This window comes from Ursus maritimus, unplaced genomic scaffold (assembly GCF_017311325.1).
Source record: "Ursus maritimus isolate PB19 unplaced genomic scaffold, ASM1731132v1 scaffold_13, whole genome shotgun sequence".
NCBI classification, from domain to species: domain Eukaryota; kingdom Metazoa; phylum Chordata; class Mammalia; order Carnivora; family Ursidae; genus Ursus; species Ursus maritimus.
The window spans coordinates 48,997,990-49,017,305 of NW_024423675.1; the positions used below are offsets into that span (position 1 = coordinate 48,997,990).

General features: G+C 40.5%; 1 protein-coding gene across 1 annotated transcript; it reads right to left on the reverse strand.

Annotated features, from left to right (window-relative positions):
• Nucleotides 1–1,940: 1,940 nt before the first annotated feature.
• FUCA2 (alpha-L-fucosidase 2) lies at nucleotides 1,941–19,238 on the reverse strand. The gene is made up of 7 exons (XM_008695064.2): nucleotides 18,969–19,238; nucleotides 15,603–15,790; nucleotides 11,943–12,282; nucleotides 10,208–10,418; nucleotides 9,779–9,969; nucleotides 4,429–4,537; nucleotides 1,941–2,720 (listed from the first exon to the last, which is right to left on the reverse strand). Exons 1-7 carry the CDS (start codon nucleotides 19,190–19,192, stop codon nucleotides 2,580–2,582), a joined length of 1,404 nt encoding a protein of 467 aa, XP_008693286.2. The 5' UTR covers nucleotides 19,193–19,238; the 3' UTR covers nucleotides 1,941–2,579.
• Nucleotides 19,239–19,316: the final 78 nt, after the last annotated feature.

Below are 19,316 nucleotides of genomic sequence, written 5' to 3' on the forward strand. Positions count from 1 at the left end.
TCCCTCTGAAGGCTCTAGGGAAGACTGTTCAATCCTTTCTTGATTCTCCCAGCTTCTGGTGGCCCAAGTGTCCCTTGTCTTATAGTAGCAAACTCCAGTCTCTGTCTCAGTCTTCATATGGCCTTCTCTGTGTGTCTGTGTTCTTTCTCTCTCATAAGGGTACTCTGATTTAGGACCTGCCTATGTACAGTATGGTCTTCTCTCAACATTTAATTACATTTGCAAAGACACCATTTCCAAGTAAGATCACATTCTTGGCTTCCAGGTGAACATGAATAGTTGGGAAATACTATTCAACCCACTATAATAACAAACTCAACTTGGTAGACATACATTGATTGCAGCAAGTAGAAATCGAAGTGAAGGGTGTGCCAGACAGAAGTCTATTAACTGAAAACATGTACCTTACCCTAGGAACCAATCTGTATGCTTTTCCAAGGAGATGGAGAGCATCAGTTAACCAGGAAATTGGCTGAATGGAGATTACTTAAAACTGCTTCTACTTTTTCTCCTTTAAACTTGTATTACTGTGTATATTTAACAATTTGATAAGACTATTTATTTTATTTGCTTGGAAGGTAGGAAGATTTTATCTAACCAGGTCTTTCGCTTACAAAACTGAAATGAACAGAAGGCAAAACATCTGTCTTGTCTTCTGTTGTCTTAATTCATATTTAGTTGAATAGCCTGATCTTTTAGAGTAATTGTGTTGCTTGAATATGGCACTCGTAAGAAAATGAGATAGAATCTATTAAAGTGGTATCCATAATTAAATGTCTAGATTATTCAGTCTAATAATCTAGTTTGCTTTGCCTTCAATACTTCTCTAGTCATTAAAGGAAAATCAGAAGTTACTGAAGTTCAAATCAGGCCATTTTGTGCCTATTTAATAACTCTGGGAAAAGGATTATTTGGAGGATAAAAACTATTGGCTTAAAATAGGTAATGAGAGATCTGATTTTTAATTATCCTTACTATAATTCTTGCCCTCGTATCATAGATATTTTTTATATAGTTGGGTTAAAAGCTGAACTATATTTTGTCATTTAGCTCCCTCGTAGCTACTAAATAACTACACTTCCTTTTTTATTTTTTTTAGTCTAGTGTTTGGGATCATATAAATCTGTCCAAGTCAGATCTCCAATAAAATATTAATTGGAATTTAGAACTATTAACATATGTATGTATGTAAATACCTTGGCATGGTTTCAAAAATTTGGTAATTAGGAACTTCAACAATGAGTAATTTTTTTAAGTTTTCAACGTTAGCATGATTTTAGGAAACAAATATGTACTTTGATTTCATTCTCTATTTGAAGCATTTTTTGGAAACAGTGACATGTCTGCATTTGATTAATGTAACAAAATGGAACCTGCAGTACTTCAAATAAAGATCTGGCCAATTAAACATCTTTTGTTGAGGAGAACGAGTTCTCTAATCAGTGGTTTCTTTAAATTTACATCAAAATCAGTTTGATTTTTACTTCATTATTTTGCTTCATTCTTAGGGAAGATTTGAGTAGAATTCCTGATTTTCAACTAGGTTTTCAAATTCAATTTGCTTGAAGGCAAATACAGGCAACATATTAATTGAAATTGGAGCTCAAATTAGCTCACCTACAAAAATTGACCTATACCTCCAATCCCACACCCCCTCCACACCACCTCAAAAACCCTGAAAGAATATGTACCAAAATATTAATAGTGGTGATCTAAACAGTGGCTTTAGCATTTCTAAAATGCTTTGAGCACTTTTGTATGTTTTAAAATACCTACAGTAAACATGTATCCATTTTATTACCAAGAGGGAAAAAAAGAATTATTTTTATAAAAAGACAATTACTACGTGCATTGGAAATACGTATCAGGACAAATTTATTACATACCTACCACCTGTGTTAGTCTGCTAGGGCTGCCATAACAAAATACCAGAGACCGCATGGCTTAAACCATAGTAATTTATTTTCTCACAATTCTGAAGGCTGACAGCCCCATGTGTTGGCAGGTTGGGTTTGTCTTAAGTCCCTCTCCTTGGCTTGCAGATGGTGCCTCCTCCCTGTGTCCTCACTGGCCTTTCCTCTGTGTGCTTGCATCCACAGTGTCTCTTTCTTTTTTTATAAGGACACCAGTCATACTTGATTAGGTTCTCATTCTTAATGACTTTATTTAACCTTAGTTACCTCTTCAAAGGCTCTGTCTTCAAATACAGGCACATTGGGGGTTAGGGTTTCAACATATGAATTTGAGACACAATTCAGGAGACACAATTCAGTCAGTCCTTACCATCACCAATTCCTAGCTACTGTAAAACAAAAATTTCCACCTCGTAATCACACATGGAAATAAATTCAGTGTGAAGAGACTTTGATGGCAAAGTAACACTGGAGAGTTAAAACAGCTACATGGGTAATTCAGAAAAAACATTAAGGAGTAAGAGGGGAAAGGGCTGAATTGCCTAAATAATTACCTGGCTTTTCTTGACCAGTTTTACAATCGCTTTCTCTGTGTGCTACAATTATAGAAACCTGATTATTTTCCAGTCTTCAGTGTACCTGCGGCATGAACCTCTCTGCAGCAAATTAGATCACATTAGTTAATGCTAGAGCCCAGCCCCATTTACATGGCATCTGATGCGAGGTTAGATGTGGCAGTTCTACCACTAAGCCATTTGGCTTCAAAGAAGTCCAGTTAAGTGGCTGTCCATGTCCCAGCAGTTTAATCTGAAATTAAAAACACACACAAATATCTCCAAATGTATCTCTTTGACTCACCCATAAGAGTGGCTGGTATTTCTTTAAAACACTATAGACAGGAAACTCATCTTTTGGTTTTATTTAGTGGTTCGCACACTGTTTTAACCTTTGATCCAAATGAGTGCATGCATGTGTCTTGCTCATGTGTTCCCCTCATATAAAAGCATGCAAGAGTTGGAAAAGAAGAATTGTAAAGGTTGAACAGTATCTGAGTAGGGAAAACCCTGAAGAGAGAGGATTGGGGAAGACTCTGCAACCAATCTGCCCAACATAAGGTCTGCGTAGTTTTTGCACAGAATGTTTGGAGAAAGGCCTCCCTCCCTTATCTAGCAACCCTTCCTCCCCGGACTTTCCAGTAACTAATCAACAATATGTACGTCTGATCAATTATTACTGTAATTGTTTTATATCCTTAGTCTTATACTAAGTGGATTTAGACACAAGTAATTTCCTACATATCTGCAGTCATTTTGAACAAGAAAACTTTGCCTATCATGTAGAGCAACACAAAAACAAAATCCATGAACTTTTAAATAACAGTATTAATGGGAGCGCAACAGAATACAGATATAACAAAAAGATGATGTCATACCCAGGCCACTAAGCTGTAATTAAACATCAAATTCGAACTCCATCTTTCTGCCTGATTAACCACAGTGTCAGAAATGAAATGTGGAAAATAATGCAAGAAGCAGCATATGGACAATTTACATCCCAGGAAATTGTCAGTTTCTTAAAAATAAGCTATAAAATATATCAAAATGAACTCAATGCCAGATCTGTTGGTTGTAACTGTTAGTTTAACTTTCTCCAGATTTTTTTAATGACCTTAAAATAGTAAGGCCACACATCTTACTTTTATTCAGATGTGTTCTGGGATGGGATGTCCGGGGGAGAGTCTGAATTTATTTTATGTATGTATGTGTATGTATCTATGAATTCCAGAATTCATTTTGGATGCTTGCAGAACTTGAACAACCTAAAATAACTGTCAGAAAGAATATCTGTTTTACGTTGATATACATGGAGATAACATAGCAGTTTGTAAGTTTAGTTTTCTGGGAAATGAAAGAAAACTTTCAAAGGTTTGGCTGAACGCTGCCATTGATGAAGTTCATTTTAAAATTACAGGTATCCCTCACTTTCTGAAAGTCTGTGTTATGCCACTTCACTTTTATGAAAGATCTCCTGTAGTTAGTACCTGGTTTTGTAACTGAAAAAAATCTGAAGAGGATTTTCACTTTCACAAGAAAAGGCAGCAAGGGAAACTGGCATTCAGTGTTTGTATTGCAGAGAGCCCGTCAGAGGCAGCGCACAGCGGGCAGCAGCCAGAGCGGCAGCAGCCCTTCCTATGCTCGCTGCTCGGCGGCAAGCTGCCGCAGCTCTGAACGTGTCAGGGCGCATCTGCGCTTTATCTCCACTCAGTCTGTGCATCCATTAGCAAGATGTGTTTGTTCTAAGGTATCAGAAGAGCCTAAGAGAGGTTACTTTTGGGGTCTGGGACTATTCAAAAAACTTCCACATAAGTTAATTGTAATTGCTTCTTTGCTTTATACCATTTCGGTTTATGGAAGGTTTCATAGGAATGCTCTGCTTTCGGATAGTGGGGAAACCTGTACTCTTATAAGGTATAAAAGGAACATAAAGATAATTAATAAAGATAAAACTCCCTTACCTTTGTTACTCCCAGAGTAGCTATAGGTTGGCTAAGAAACAGACGTCCTGATGTGGGCCATTCAAGAAATATGGCATAGACCAATTTTTGTTTACGTTTGGATGTGTACCTGGTTACAAGGGGGGGAAGTATAGTAATATTTCTCGTTATAGGTCAGGTTTGGAATTATTTTATAGAGATACTTCCATGTAGTAAATATTTACCAATGTCTTCATTACAGAGGGAAGGAAAAGTAACTCCATGGTAGAATAAAAAGCACCCAAAAGGGGTTCCCAATTCCAGTGTGTGTTGGGGGCTGGAGGGGGGGTTCCCTACCCCACCAAACAATTCTCAGACACCAACTGGGTGTCCTATAATTCAACTCAATTCTGACACTATCTACCTGGAGATAGTATCAGATTTCCACAGGTCAAGGATTTGGTCCTATAAGACTGCTTGCCTGCATCACTCTCAACTTCAGACACCAGTCACAAGACCAGGTTATCACTTGGTGACATCTTCTAACCCACAAGCTATAGATGGGAGGTTACAACAACGTCCTCCTTGGGTTCGATTAATTTTCTACAGCAGTTCATGGAACTCACGGAAACATTTTACTTACTGGATTACCAGTCTGTTACAACAGGATAAAACTCAGAAACAGCCAGAGAGAAGAGATGCACGGGGCAAGGTATGGGGAGAGGGCTTGGAGCTTCCAGGAACTCTCCAGGCACACACTCTCCCTACAACCCTCAACCTCTCCAAACCCTGTCTTTTTGGGTTTTTATGGAGGCTTTATTACATGGGTATGATTGATTAAATCATTGGCCATTGGAGACTGATTGAACCTCCAGCCTCTCTCCTCAACCTGAAGGTGGAGGACCGGACCGAAAGTTCCAGCCCTGTAATCACAAGGTTGGATCTCCAGGCAACCAGCCTCACCCTTCGGTGAAGTGGAAAAGTCGCCTCAGGAACATAACAAAAGACATCTTTATAGTTCTCATCACTTAGGAAATACCAAGAGCTTTAGGAGCTCTGTGCCAGAAATGGAGACAGGACCAAATATATACTTGTTATTGTAAACCATAATATCCTAGTACCTCCCTCCCCCCACTTCCCCTTACTAAAAGGAGCAGACACTTTTCTAATATTACTCTTCATCAGACAGTTCTCATGGAGCTGGAAATAGGCAGGGGAATATGAGCAAAGAAGGTAAGATGTGAGCGTAAATGGCTTTCCACCTGCTGATTCAAAATCTTCATATTCCCTCATCAGCAGATATGTATGTGTCAGTGCTGGGCCAAGTACTGAGGCTCGTGTTGGGGATACAGTAGAAAACAAACCACACCTAGTTCTTGATCTTATGGAACTTAGACTAGAGTGAGGAAGACAGACGTTCAATAATAATCACACAAATAATGTCAAAGTGTGAGTTCTGACAAGCATAATGAAAGAAAACGAAATTGAAAGATTATAACGAAGGGATCTCTTTAAATTAGACCATCAGCAAGAAGCATCTCCGAGAAAATGACATTTAATCTGAGACTTAAAGGATGAATGAGAAAAAAGGAGAAAAGGTAAGAAGCGTAAGCTCTAGACAAAGGAAACAGAACTCATTCTTTTATTTCATTTTTCAACAAATATTTATTGAAATCTTAAAATGCTAATCAGTGTTTTAGAGCTGGAGACATAGTATTGAACACAGTCCCTGTCTTCATGGAAATCACATGGTAGTGGGAAAAATTAGAATGAGCATGTTGATTAAGTGCTATGGGGAAAACTGAAGCCAGGTGAGGACAGAGCGTGCTAGGTTGGAAAGGAGGGGTGTACGTGTTATTTTAAATCGAATACTCAAGCAAGACCTCTTTGAGGAGATGGCATTGAGGAGACCTAAGAATGTAAGGGAGAGCCATGTGAGTATCTGGAGGAAGAGAGAACAGCAAGCACAGAAGTCCCCATGCTAGAGAATGCTTGGCCTGTTGACAAGGCAGCAAGGAGGCAGAAGGACAAATGACGGACAGCAGGATGGCAGACAAGATGAGAGACCAGAGACAGCAAGGAGCCAGTTGTTTTGGGGTTTTGGTTTTTTTTAAGAATTTATTTGAGAGAGAGAGCATGAGCAGGAGAAGGGCAGAGGGAGTGGGAGAAGCAGACTCCCCAATGAGCAAGAAGCCCTCTGCTGGGCTCGATCCCAAGACCCTGAGACCATGACCTGAGCCAAAGGCAGATGTTTAACCGACTGAGCCACGCAGGCACCCCAAGGAACTAGTTTTTATAGGACTTTGTAAGCCTCTATTAGACCTGGCTCATTCTCTAAGCCTGGGTTTTTATGAAGCCATCGGAGGAATTTGAGCATAGGAGTGACATAAGCTGGCTTTATTATTTAAAAGGTTTTATAGCAGAAAGATTAAGTGGGCAAGGATGGAAACAGATCACTCAAGAAGCTACTGAAATAATCCAGGGGAGAGAGAACAGAGCCTAAAAACATGAGAGTTGCCAGAGAGAGGATGAAAAGTGATTGGATTCTAGATATACCTCGAAGATGACGATGATGGTATCTGCTGATGGATTGGCTGTGAAATGTGAAAGGAGAGTTAAGGACTCCAAGATTTTTGGCCTCACAACCACCTAAAAAGATGAAGCTGCCATTAACTGAGATCGGGAAGACTGCATGGAGCTGGTTTAGAGCAAAATTTACAAATTAGAGGACCTCTGTTTTGGACAATACCGGGTTTAAGGTGCTTATACTTCCATGAGGAATGGTCGACGAGGAAGTTGATTATGTGAGTCTGGAGTTCAAGAAAAGAGGTCAGACCTGCAGAGGTCATCAGTATGGCATTTAAATCTGTGAAAATGGATGCAATCACCTGGGCAATAAAAATAAACAGGAAGGATGGAAGTCCAAGGACTAAGTCTCAGGACACTTCAAGGTTTAGTGGTTGGGAACTGGAGGTGGAACCAGCAAACAACACTTAAGAAGCAGCAGCCAACACGAAGAGATGGCCATCGGGCGCCTGGTGGCTCAGTTAAGTCTGCCTTCTGCTCAGGTCATGATCTTAGCATCTCCCTCTCCCTCTGCTATTCCCCCTGCTTGTTCTCTCTCTCTCTTTCTCTCTCTCTGATAAATAAATAAAATCTTAAAGACGACGACAACCAAGAAAGATGACAAAGATGAAGAAGAAGAAGAGAGGGCAATCAACAGAGTCAGATGCTGCCATAAACTCAGAAAACAGGGACCATGAAATGACCCTGGATTTAGCGAAGGACAGGTTATCAAGGGCCTTGATAACAATAATTTTGTTGTTGTTAGCAAGTCTGGTGGTGGAAGCCTGACCAGAGTGAGTGCAACAGAAAACTGGAGCAAGAAATTGGAATTAACAAGTTAAAAAAAAAATATATATATATATATATATATATTTAATACATTTTACTATAAAAGAAAGAGAAATGGGGAGGTGCCTGGAAATCTAAGGGTTAAAAGTATTTTTTTAAGATGTAAGAAATAACACATTTGTATGCTGACAGGAAAGGATCTAATAAAGAGGGAAAATTGAAGATGAGGAGCAAAAGGAGAGAAAGGCTAGAATAATATCCTTGAGTGGCTAATTTGGGTTGGGATCCGGGACACCAGGAAATATTTGAGAGTGTGTGTGTGTCTATGTCTGTGTATTTCAGTCACATGGAGGTACCCATGGGCAAGCATGAAAAAGTAGAGCTAAATTTAACAGAAGTTGAGGTTTTAATCAAAGTCAGGTGAGTACAACCGAGAGAAAAAGAGTGTATGCAATGGAGTAATGAGCCACAGAATCTGACCAGGGTAAGGAAGAGGGCTGAGGGACAGAGGCAAAGTGAGAGGGTCACAGATGGTATCATTAGTGGATTATACATCCCTCCAGAAGCCCAAGTGCTGTGCGGAGTGAGCTGAAATATAACAGGTGGTAGGACACAGGACAATGCTTCAAACTGACAGCATGGAAGAGGTTCAGTTATTGGTAATGCAGGACCTAAGGCATGACCCAAAAAGGGGGTAGCAAAGGTAGAGTGGACAAGAACCCTAGAAGAGAGAGTCCAAGTACTGAGGGGCCAGCAAACTAAAAGAAATGTGAATATAGATATTCAAATCACTAAGAACTGATGTTAAGAGTAGTTCTAGGAACAGTGACAGTGAGCCAGGGCTGAAATCTTGAAGGATGGTAAGGGAGTCTACAGATGACTGCAGCAAGGAGGGGCAGCACGAATGGTATAGGGAAGAGCTTCTACCTTGGGGGGGTGGGGAGGGGAGGAAGGAGGGCCACGTGGGGTTGGTGACGTTGGTAGGAGCCAGACAAGGGGCTTCACAGGCCTTGTTAAATATTTTGGCTTTTATTTTTATTTATTGAAATAAAATTTAATGGAATAATGGTTAAATACTTGTGAAATCATAATCAGACCCCCTTGTAGTCAAATACATGCCCAGACACAAATTCCAAAACCAGATTTAAACTAGTCTCTGTAAAATAAAGATTGGTAGTGAGTTCTCACTATGGCTTCTCCCAGACATTCTAAAATTCTACAATTAGTTGCTTCTGTCTAGATTGTTTTATTTGTTTTCTTCAGTGAGTTGACAATTAGTTTTAAGTCATAAGTAAGATCAAACAACATTTAGTCTAATCTTTTGATTTATACTTGATCAGGCTATATTCACCTGGTGACAACAAAAGGTAAATTTTTAGAGCTTTGCTAATACTACTCTTATTTATATATTTTAAGATCCCACATCAGAAACCATCATATTTGCAAAGTGTGGTCAGATACTCATTGGCACATGGAAGCTCAGACATAAGCCTGAAGTAAGGCTTTTAAAGAAGATTCTAGTTAAAAGAAAAATTAGCAAGTTAATTAATTTCAAAGAAACTTCAGGTTTAGATTTATTAGAATAATATGAACAAGTCAAAAGTTGTTTCTCAATTAAAATAATGCTGTTATCTGGGCTAATTTTAAATATTTTTTTCTGCCCTTTGGCACCTTTTTCTTGCTAATTTCATAAGAAGGAGCATCTGCAAAAATTAGAATTAAATGACGAAACAGAAGTCTTCCTTTTGGATTAACCACTCAACATCTTTCATTTTTCGGAATGACTTACAATTTTTATAAGTGCTATTTTCCACTAAAATTTGCCCACTAGTAGGAAGTTTCTAGGGATGATTTAAGCTCGATTTGATAAACAATAAGTGCTCAAAAACATGGTGACTTCTTCTAAAGTTTGGAAAGTGCTTTGTATAAATAGGCATGCATCCAATTTCCTTTTTTATCCTACTTTTCTCTTTATATCTCTGAGAAATGTTAGATGCCTTCCTCCTTCAAATAGTACTTGGTAACAAGAAGAACTTACCACACGTTTGGGGTGACATCATCACTCTGGAACCTCCAAGGGTGGGTTTCATAAATGGCTTCTCCATTGACTTTTAGCCAGGTCCCGATTTGCCTCAATCGCTCCTCAAAAATTACAGAAATGGTGCCATCATGTGTGGGCCCAATATTCATCAAAAGATTTCCTCCACATGAAACTGTTTCTACAAGTTGCTAAAAAGAATAAATAAAGTTCTTAGGTAGATGAAACAATCCCGTTGTGACTGTGTTAATAATATGTTGTATTTGTGTGCTTACACCTGCATATGTAATCACCATCCAGAAAAACAAACAGAAAATAGAATATAATAAAATACAGGCCATTGAGCTATACAAACTATAAAGAAATAATTCTCACACACCCACACAATTAAAAATATTACCTCAGTAGTCACCAGACATTTTACCGTACCTTCACTAGCTCTTCAATTGTAAGATAGTCATTAATTCCAGCATCTCTCCTGTAGCCCCAGGAAAACTTGTCTATTGTCATGCAATTTTCCCATTTATGAGGTAAAAGATGTCCTGGGTTGTACCGATCACTGCAGGTATAATAGCCACCATGCTTACAGATGGTACCATATCCCCAACGGTCATTGGTGACAACTGTGTCCCGAACTGGGCTGAAATATAATTTTTTAAATAAAATGTAAAACATTTTACATAAAAGGAAATGTCACTGAAAAGATGTCTAACAAATCCACTCCTGAAAAATCATCATAGCATAATATAATGCAAAGCCCATGGTTTTGAAGTCAAATAGACCTGGGTTAGTTGGAATCCTGATTCTGTCACTTTCTAAGCTCCCTACCCAGAGTAACCTAACTGCTCTGAAGAATCAATTGCCTCATCTGTTATTAGAACAGAAATAATTTATGTAAAACTACCAGCCCAGTAATCAGCACATAGAGCACTTACAAGATTATCATACTTTATTTGAAACTCCTTGTCCCCCATATTATGAGTCATAGCCAGAATTGAGTTTACATTCAAAACATTCTTCTCACCTATGACTAATCTCATACATATATTCTAGCCTTCCTCTTACAGTTGTGCCTGATGTTGAAAAATCTCCGGAAAGTGGACTGTTGCCATCATGGAATTTACAGGGCATGAAATAAACACCACAACATTATTATCAGAGCAGGTGTGAAGCTCCCCACTTAGAAGAGACAGGCTGCTTCACAAACTGAAGTGGGTGGTTCCCAGTCTTTCCTCTTGGAAGAAGTACCCGGAGAAACTGCTGCTTTAAGAAGAAAGAGCTCTCCAGAATATTCTCATGCACATCCCAAGTGTGTCCAGGAAACACACGTAGAACACTCCCTAACTTCAGAACACCATACCCAAGGATTCCTGGGTGGCTCAGTTGTTGAGGGTCTGCCTTTGGCTCAGGTCATGATCCCAGGGTCCTGGGATCAAGTCCCACTTCAGGGTCCTTACTCCGCAGGGAGTCTGCTTCTCTCTCTGCCTGCTGCTTCCCCTGCTTGTGCTCTCTTTCTCTGACAAATAAATAAAATCTTAAAAAAAAAAAAAAAACCACACAATACTGAGTATTTTCTAGTTACAAATATAAATTTGGTCCACATGGTTTAAGATTAATAGAGGAGCTCAGCCAGAACTCCCTGTTCTAATGGGGCAGTCTGGAACATGCTAGAAAGCAACATGGAAAGAACAGGGAGTGGTGAGAATGCTGAGGAAGAGAAGGAGGAGGCAGACAAGGGTGACAGTGAGCAAGCAGCAGAGATTATCAAAGGGTCAGAAGATAAAAAGAAGGAATCAGAGGAATTGAAAAGCACATAATCATGAATAGTGATGAACTGTTGTCTCAGAATAGGAGATGAAAAGCGGGACCCACAAAATTAATGTCTTGATTTTGTGATTTTATATTTTTTTAGCGATTCCAAATTTTTAATGATTTTAGTGATTTCAAAATCAAAGACTATTGAGTTGTATTTGACTCCTGATTTGTAACTCTCGCTTATTGATTACTCTCAGTAAAAACTGATATATCTAATAGGCATTATTTACAATGATTTCCTCCTACCCCACACCATAGATGAGCCTGAAAGGGAGTATTTCTCAAAGCAAATATTATACATGTCTGAGGAACATTTACGGTCATGACAGCAATCTAACAGCATACACACCTTTTGTTATACAGCCAGGCCAAGAAGGCTGTGCTGTTCCAGTAGTAATCAGGGGCGTCTCCATCACCATCCGACCACAGGATCTCTGGCTGATACTTGTTCACTAACTCGTAGAGTTCCGGCAGCATCTTAGAAACTGGAAATTGTTGCTGTTGGAATGACCTGGACTTATCCTCAAGGAAGAGTGGATGAAACCATTCAAAAAGGGAATAGTACAGTCCAAAACGCAGGTCAGTCCTGTTCCTAATGGCTACCTCGAGTTCCTTGACGAGGTCCCTCTTCGGCCCCTCATCTACAGCATTCCAGTTCCATGAATACTCGGAGCCCCACAAGGTAAAGCCTGCACAATTACATTGAGTCTTTGTTTTAGCAAATTTCCACCTATACAAGTGCCAAAGCAAACCAGATAGTACATGTGACATATGAACACTTCTACAAGCAAGGTTTTACGGCACGGTTTTCATAGCACATATTCTACTTTTATATGAGCAACAAATGAGAATGTCCAGGTGGAACCAAGGGTTTTTTAGTAACTTTCTGGGTATGCCCCTTAAGGTCTGTGTAGTCTGATCTATCTCCTATATTCTTCCTCTTAGAATAGAAGCTCCTTGAGGGATAGCATCATGCCTGCAGCGTTCCCTGCTCTGTCCTCAGCCAACTGTTAGCACAGGGTCTAGCACAGAATCAACTAGAAACACGAACATTTCGCAGCTAAGATGGGGACATTTTCCACATCTACCGTGCTAACCACTGACTACTACTACTCATAATGAAGATCCGGAAATGCACTCCTGCAAGATTCTTACCTGTCTCCCAAACCAAAGACTAAAGTATGTTCCCAGGTGGGGCATGATTTTATGTAGTGTGAGTCTTAGAATGCTGGCGATCCATATGTAATAGAGGCCCTTTAGCTTCGTCTTTCGTCCTTTATCACCAGAAGGGGAAAAGATAGTCTTCCCCAGGAGTTCTGTACTTTGAAATATTCCCACCATTTGTAATCTCATCCTTCTCTAAGTCATAAACTTAGATGTTGCTCTTTAAACTACCTGAAATTACCTACCAATTAAATGGGTAACAAAAAATAACCTGCCATTAAATAAGCACTTCGAAATAATTCATATTTTGAAAGGAATTTGCATGGAGATTGTTCTATATAAAAATAATAGAGGGGTGCCTGGGTAGCACAGTGGTTAAGCGTCTGCCTTCGGCTCAGGGCGTGATCCCGGCGTTCTGGGATCGAGCCCCACATCGGGCTCCTCCGCTGTGAGCCTGCTTCTTCCTCTCCCACTCCCCCTGCTTGTGTTCCCTCTCTCGCTGGCTGTCTCTATCTCTGTCGAATAAATAAATAAAATCTTTAAAAAAAAATAATAGAAATGCTATATAAACTGAAATAATATAAATGCCTCAAAAGATTTAGTTGGTGCCTAGGAACGTAGTACATTGTTACTGTCCCACTGAAATCTAAGCGAATCTTTGAGAACAGACATACATAAGGCACTCTGTATTTACTCTCGTGAATTAGGACAAGTCTAAGATGGACACAGTCTTCAGATTCATTTTCAAGAAGCATTTAAAACAGCTCACTCTTGTTCCAAAGGTGTTTGCGGTAAGCTTCAAAACAGCGTCAATATTTAAAGTCCTGTTCAAAATGTTTCAGGTTGGGGGTATCTGGCTGGCTAAGTCAGTAGAGCATGCAACTCCTGATCTCGAGGTTCTGGGTTTAAGCCCCATGTTGGGTTGTAGAGATTACTTAAAAATAAGAAAAAATACTTTAAAAAAAAAAGTTTCAAGTTGACAGGCTCTATTGCCAGACAGTTTTAAAACTACATGGGTCTTCATCACCACCATAAAAGCTCACAGAGAGATCTTCCTGCCTACCAAGTTCAGTGGGTTTTTTTCCATAAAGCAATGAAAACATGAGTCCTTGAAAGTTTACAAATGGGGGGGGGGCGCCTGGGTGGCGCAGTCGTTAAGCGTCTGCCTTTGGCTCAGGGCATGATCCCGGCATTCTGGGATCGAGCCCCACATCAGGCTCCTCCGCTGGGAGCCTGCTTCTTCCTCTCCCACTCCCCCTACCTGTGTTCCCTCTCTCTCTGGCTGTCTCTCTGTGTCAAATAAATAAATAAAATCTTTAAAAAAAAAAAAAAGAAAGTTTACAAATGGGGGCTTAATTATCTGTCCTCGCAATATGATTAAAAGTTATTTTGTTTCGCTTTTAAATAAGCTCACTATGTTTAATACTTTGTGCCATACAGCTTAAAGAGTTCCCAGGCATCAGGAAATCAACATGTTCAAGCAAATACACTTTCTAAATATCTACCTCAGTAGGAGAAACATCTATAGGAGAAAGTCATTAAGCCACTAGAATGTAGCCAAAGGGAAAAGTATTCTAAGATAATTACAGATTTTTGGTTTTGATTTCTCCCTCCTATTCTCCTCCCCACTCTGGAGAAAAAACTGAGGCCAACTTTCTTCTACCAGGCAAAGATGGTCATGCAAAGGAAATTGTCAAACAAATTAACATGCGGTTGGGATAGTAACAATTTGATGATGCTTCCTTGATCTTCTGGATACCAGAACAGTAACGGGTGGAAACTATCCTATTAATGTAGGACCCCTGTGATGGATAATTTTATGTGTCAACTTGATTGGGCCACAGGGCGCTCAGGTATTTGATTAAATATTATTTTGAGTGTGTCCATAGGGGTGTTTCTACATGAGATTAACATTTAAATATGTAGACTGGGTAAAGCAGATAGCTCTCTCCAGTGTGCGTGTGTCTCAGCCAATCTGTTAAAGACCTAAACAGAATAAAAGGCTGAGTAAGAACTCTCTGCCTGTCTGAGCTCACACCTTCTCTCTGGACTCAGACTTGGACTAGAACCGAAATCATCATCCACACTCCTGGTTCTCAGGCCATTGGCCTCAGACTGGAACTGTACTGCCAGCTCTCATGCGTCTGGACTTCTCAGCTCCATAACTGCATGACCCAATGTTTTATAATAAACCTCTTTGTATATATCATACTTCCACTCGGTTCTGCTTCTCTGGAGAACCTTGCAAATACAACCACTGTGTTTCCTTTTAGATTTTCTTCCACCACCACCACCACCACCTCTGACATTTATGGGCACCATTACAGTCCCAGAATCTTTGTCCTAGGTGATCTGTGTTGCTTTCATCGCTAGCAAACTGTCCACCATTTGGCCGTCTAAGAGTTGGCCAAAAGTGCAGCAAGGTGTGTGGGTAATGACACAAGACTACAACAGGTGAATAAATAAATTTTTTTTTTTAAAAAAAAGGAAGGAAGGAGAAAAGAGAGCAATTCTAATTATAAACTTGGAGCTGTAACCCTCATCTCACTTCAAATAGCTTCAAATGAAATCTTGGAAATATTGTTAAATATGCACAGAACAAAATGTGATCATTTTTCTTTTTTCTTTTTTTCATTTTTACGTGGGGGGTCTGATTGTTCTACACACCTAATGCCTCTCAACTGGATGGAATATATGGTCCCTTAAATTACAGGCAAATGTCAGTAGCCACTAACTGCTGCTCCTAAGAGAAAACTGAGTTCATGTGTTTTAGTTTCTTCTTCCAAAAGAACTACTTTACATCTCATAACCATTGTCAGTGTTTGCAAATATGGCATTTATTTACCTTCATGATGTTTGGAAGTTAAGACAACGTATTTGGCACCAGAAGCCTGAAAAATATCTGCCCAGTGGCTCACGTTAAAAAACTTTGCTGTAAATAGTGGTCCAAAATCTTCATATTTGAAATTAGGAGCGTAATTATTTTTCATAAATTCCACATATGTCGGTATCTTTTTCTCTTGCCAATACCACCTAAAGGGAGAAAGAGAAACAACACATAAATGGCATACACATAAACATTTGAAATAATTGCCCCAGCTCCCCTTACTAAGTCCCCCTTACTCAAATATTACCCAGATTCTCTTTCTCACTTCCCCATTAGTTTGATGTAAACTTTCCCCGTTTTCCGTCTATCCCTCTGAACATTCTAGACAACCCAGCCACGTATTTGCTCTTAATTCCTCATTTTTAAATATGTAGTATTTATCTTTACATAGTCTTTTGCAACATAAGTGACAGTCTTCAAAAGGAAGATCACATGCTTAAAACCATATGCATCTCTTATATTCACTAGCAAAGAACAAGTGGGATAGTTGGCAACAGTAAAATTTAAATGATACTGTTATCTTAATATATGGACTCAGCCTTTAAGGATTACTTGTTACACATTCACTCTGAGCCAGGCCTTCCTGCCTTTGGTTGTATGAAGCAGTGGCAGGCTGCCATCATGTGACTGTGAAGGGACATGTCAACAGGCTGAGGATGACAGAAAGAGGTTAGTTCTTTGATTTCCTCAATGAGACAACTGCCTGTACATTTCTTATGTTGAGTAACAAACCCTTATTATTACATCACTTACTTAGGCTTTCTGTACCTTGAAGTGAAAGTATCCTAACTGATCCACGATGCATTTTTGCCTTTTAAACTGAACTACAAAAGACAAACTGGGACAGTCAGAAGGCTAAACAAGGATGAGCGATTTCTTTTTCTCCCAGCACAGTTTAATTTGAACCTGCATTCTCTACTGTAGTCTAGAGTTACTTTTCAAATTCCATATTAATAGAGATGAAAAGAGCCACTTACTGTAAAGAATCCATCATTTATATCTGGGTTTGAATTGCCACTAAGGACAGTCAGATATCTCTACTGTTGACTGTTCTGAGTCAAACTGGGGTGGGGAGCAGAGGTTCAGAAGAGACACAGAGGGAGGCCATGGATAATTAAAGAATCTTCGACAGGGTTGGGATACCTGGGTGACTTAGTCGGTTGGGTGTCTAGCTCTTGATTTTGGCTCAGGTCATGATCTCAGGGTTGATCAGGTCATGATCTCAGCCCTGTGTAGGGCTCCACACTCAGTGCAGAGTCCCTTTCCCTCTGCTCCTCCCCCCACTTGCACGCACTCTCTCTCTCAAATAAATACATAAATAGAACATTTAAAAAAAAATCTTCTACAGGGTTAATGTACTTCCAGACCATCCGAAATATATTCTAGTTAGTTTTATATGAGCAGTATCTTTATTCTTCTAGGTCAAAACAACCCTGTGTTTATTTGTAGAAAATGGAAAGTTAACTATTGCCAAGAATAATATGACTCAAAACTAGGTATTTTTCAGGGCGCCTGGGTGGCACAGCGGTTAAGCGTCTGCCTTCGGCTCAGGGCGTGATCCCGGCGTTATGGGATTGAGCCCCACATCAGGCTCCTCCGCTATGAGCCTGCTTCTTCCTCTCCCACTCCCCCTGCTTGTGTTCCCTCTCTCGCTGGCTGTCTCTATCCTGTCGAATAAATAAATAAAATCTTTAAAAAAAAAAAACAACTAGGTATTTTTGGCACAGCACTCGTCTCAATTAACATCAAATCCTCTTCTAGCACCAAATGTATATTTACCTAGTATTCCTGGTGAAACAAAAAGGTAACATATAATTTATTACATCTTAATATGAGGGGAAGAAAATCTGTTAGTTCATGTACCTGGCTAATCTGAAACATTTCAAAAATAAACTCAAAATGCCTTACAGCACAAAACTTGCAAACAAAGATTTATAACATCCTGAAGTAAACACGTCTGGTAATAGTATGGGAAAAAAGAGTCCCTTGTTTTACCAGTTGATTTCAAAAGAGTGAATGAATAGTGCCCCATAGCTTACACATTCTTTTACATCAGTTGGCCTAACTTAATAAAAAAGGTTATTCCTTAAAGAAAGTCAATGTCTTTGCAGAAAGTGGTACAATGTATACCATTTAATGTTAATATAATATAGTTTATACTCTATTGTATCTACTATATATTATAGATATTAAATTTGATGCATATTATGTATATAGTATAAAATACAGTTAAATACTCCTTTATTTTGTTTTACACAGGAATACATATATGTGTTCACATTATATATATATATATATATACACACACATACACACACACACACACACACACACACATTCGGTAACATTTCTATCTTGAAGAACTTAATGCCTAAGTATTTAATCGGGAAAGGTAGGTGAAACAGTTTAAAGTTGTAAGAGATTACATTCACATTTTTACATAGATCTCAATAAAGTCTAAGGAGCAATATTTTGTGCAGCACTTTTCATATAATAATTAGGAAGTCTCTTTAGGATAACATTCTAGAACTTTTTTTTTTCTTCAGTAGGCTCCCTGCCCAGCGCAGAGCTCAACAGGGGCTTGAACGCAGCACCAGAGATCAAGACCCGAGCTGAGATCAAGAGTCAAGCCACTCAGGTGCCCCTCTAGAACATTTGTTTAATGCCTACAGCCACACACGGTCACATTTTAACATTAAAGAGCCAATATAGGGGCGCCTGGGTGACTCGGTCAGTTAAGCACTTGCCTTCAGCTTAGGTCATGATCCGGGGGTCCTGGGATGGAGCCCCACATCTGGCTCCCTGCTCAGCTGGCAGTCTGCTTCTCCTTCCCCTCACCCTGCTCGTGCTCGCTCACTCTCTCTCTCTCAAATAAATAAAATATTTTTTAAAAAATAAAGAGCCAATGCATGTCCAAATGAACAGAACTTTCACACTCCTAACTTATGCCTTAACCACACTTTATGGCAGAACAGCGATGGGACAGGGGTCTGCCTCCATGGACCAAGCCTCGCCGTTCCTCCTACGACCCCCACACAACCGGATTCATTTCTGCCGTCTTAGCACTCGGTGGTTACACTGTGGTAACTCCAGCTTGACACGTGCCACCACCAAGACGCCAGAAGCCAGGGCCGCTCGGAGCGCCGACAACGCCGGCAGCCCCGCGGACGACAAGGGCAGCGGATGACGCGTTTAACACCCGGAAGTGCCGCACGCCGCTGACACCGCGGGACGCGAGGCCGCCTAGGGGCCAACAGACCAGCCGCGACCGTGGGCCGGGGGGACACAAGCGGAGTCGGAGCCGACGGAGGGGGGCGCGCTCACCAGAACCATTCGCTCCCGAAACTGGGCACGGAGAACACCCCCCAGTGGATGAAGATGCCGAACTTGGCCCGGTCGAACCAGGCCGGCAGCGGGCGGGCGTCCAGGGACTCCCAGGTGGGGTCGAAGCGCGGCGCGCGGGGGGCCGTGCTGGGCGCGGGCGGCGACAGCAGCAGCAGCAGCAGCGGGAGCACCAGCCCGAGCCCCGGGAGCGCCTGGGGCCGCATGTCGGCGCGCCCCTCCCCGTCCCGCCGGCGGCTGGCGCGGCCTCCCAGCGCGCGTCCTTCCGCCTCTCCCGCTAAGTAAGCTCCGCGCTGTCACCTGACTGCGCTGTCTTGACAAAGCACCCTT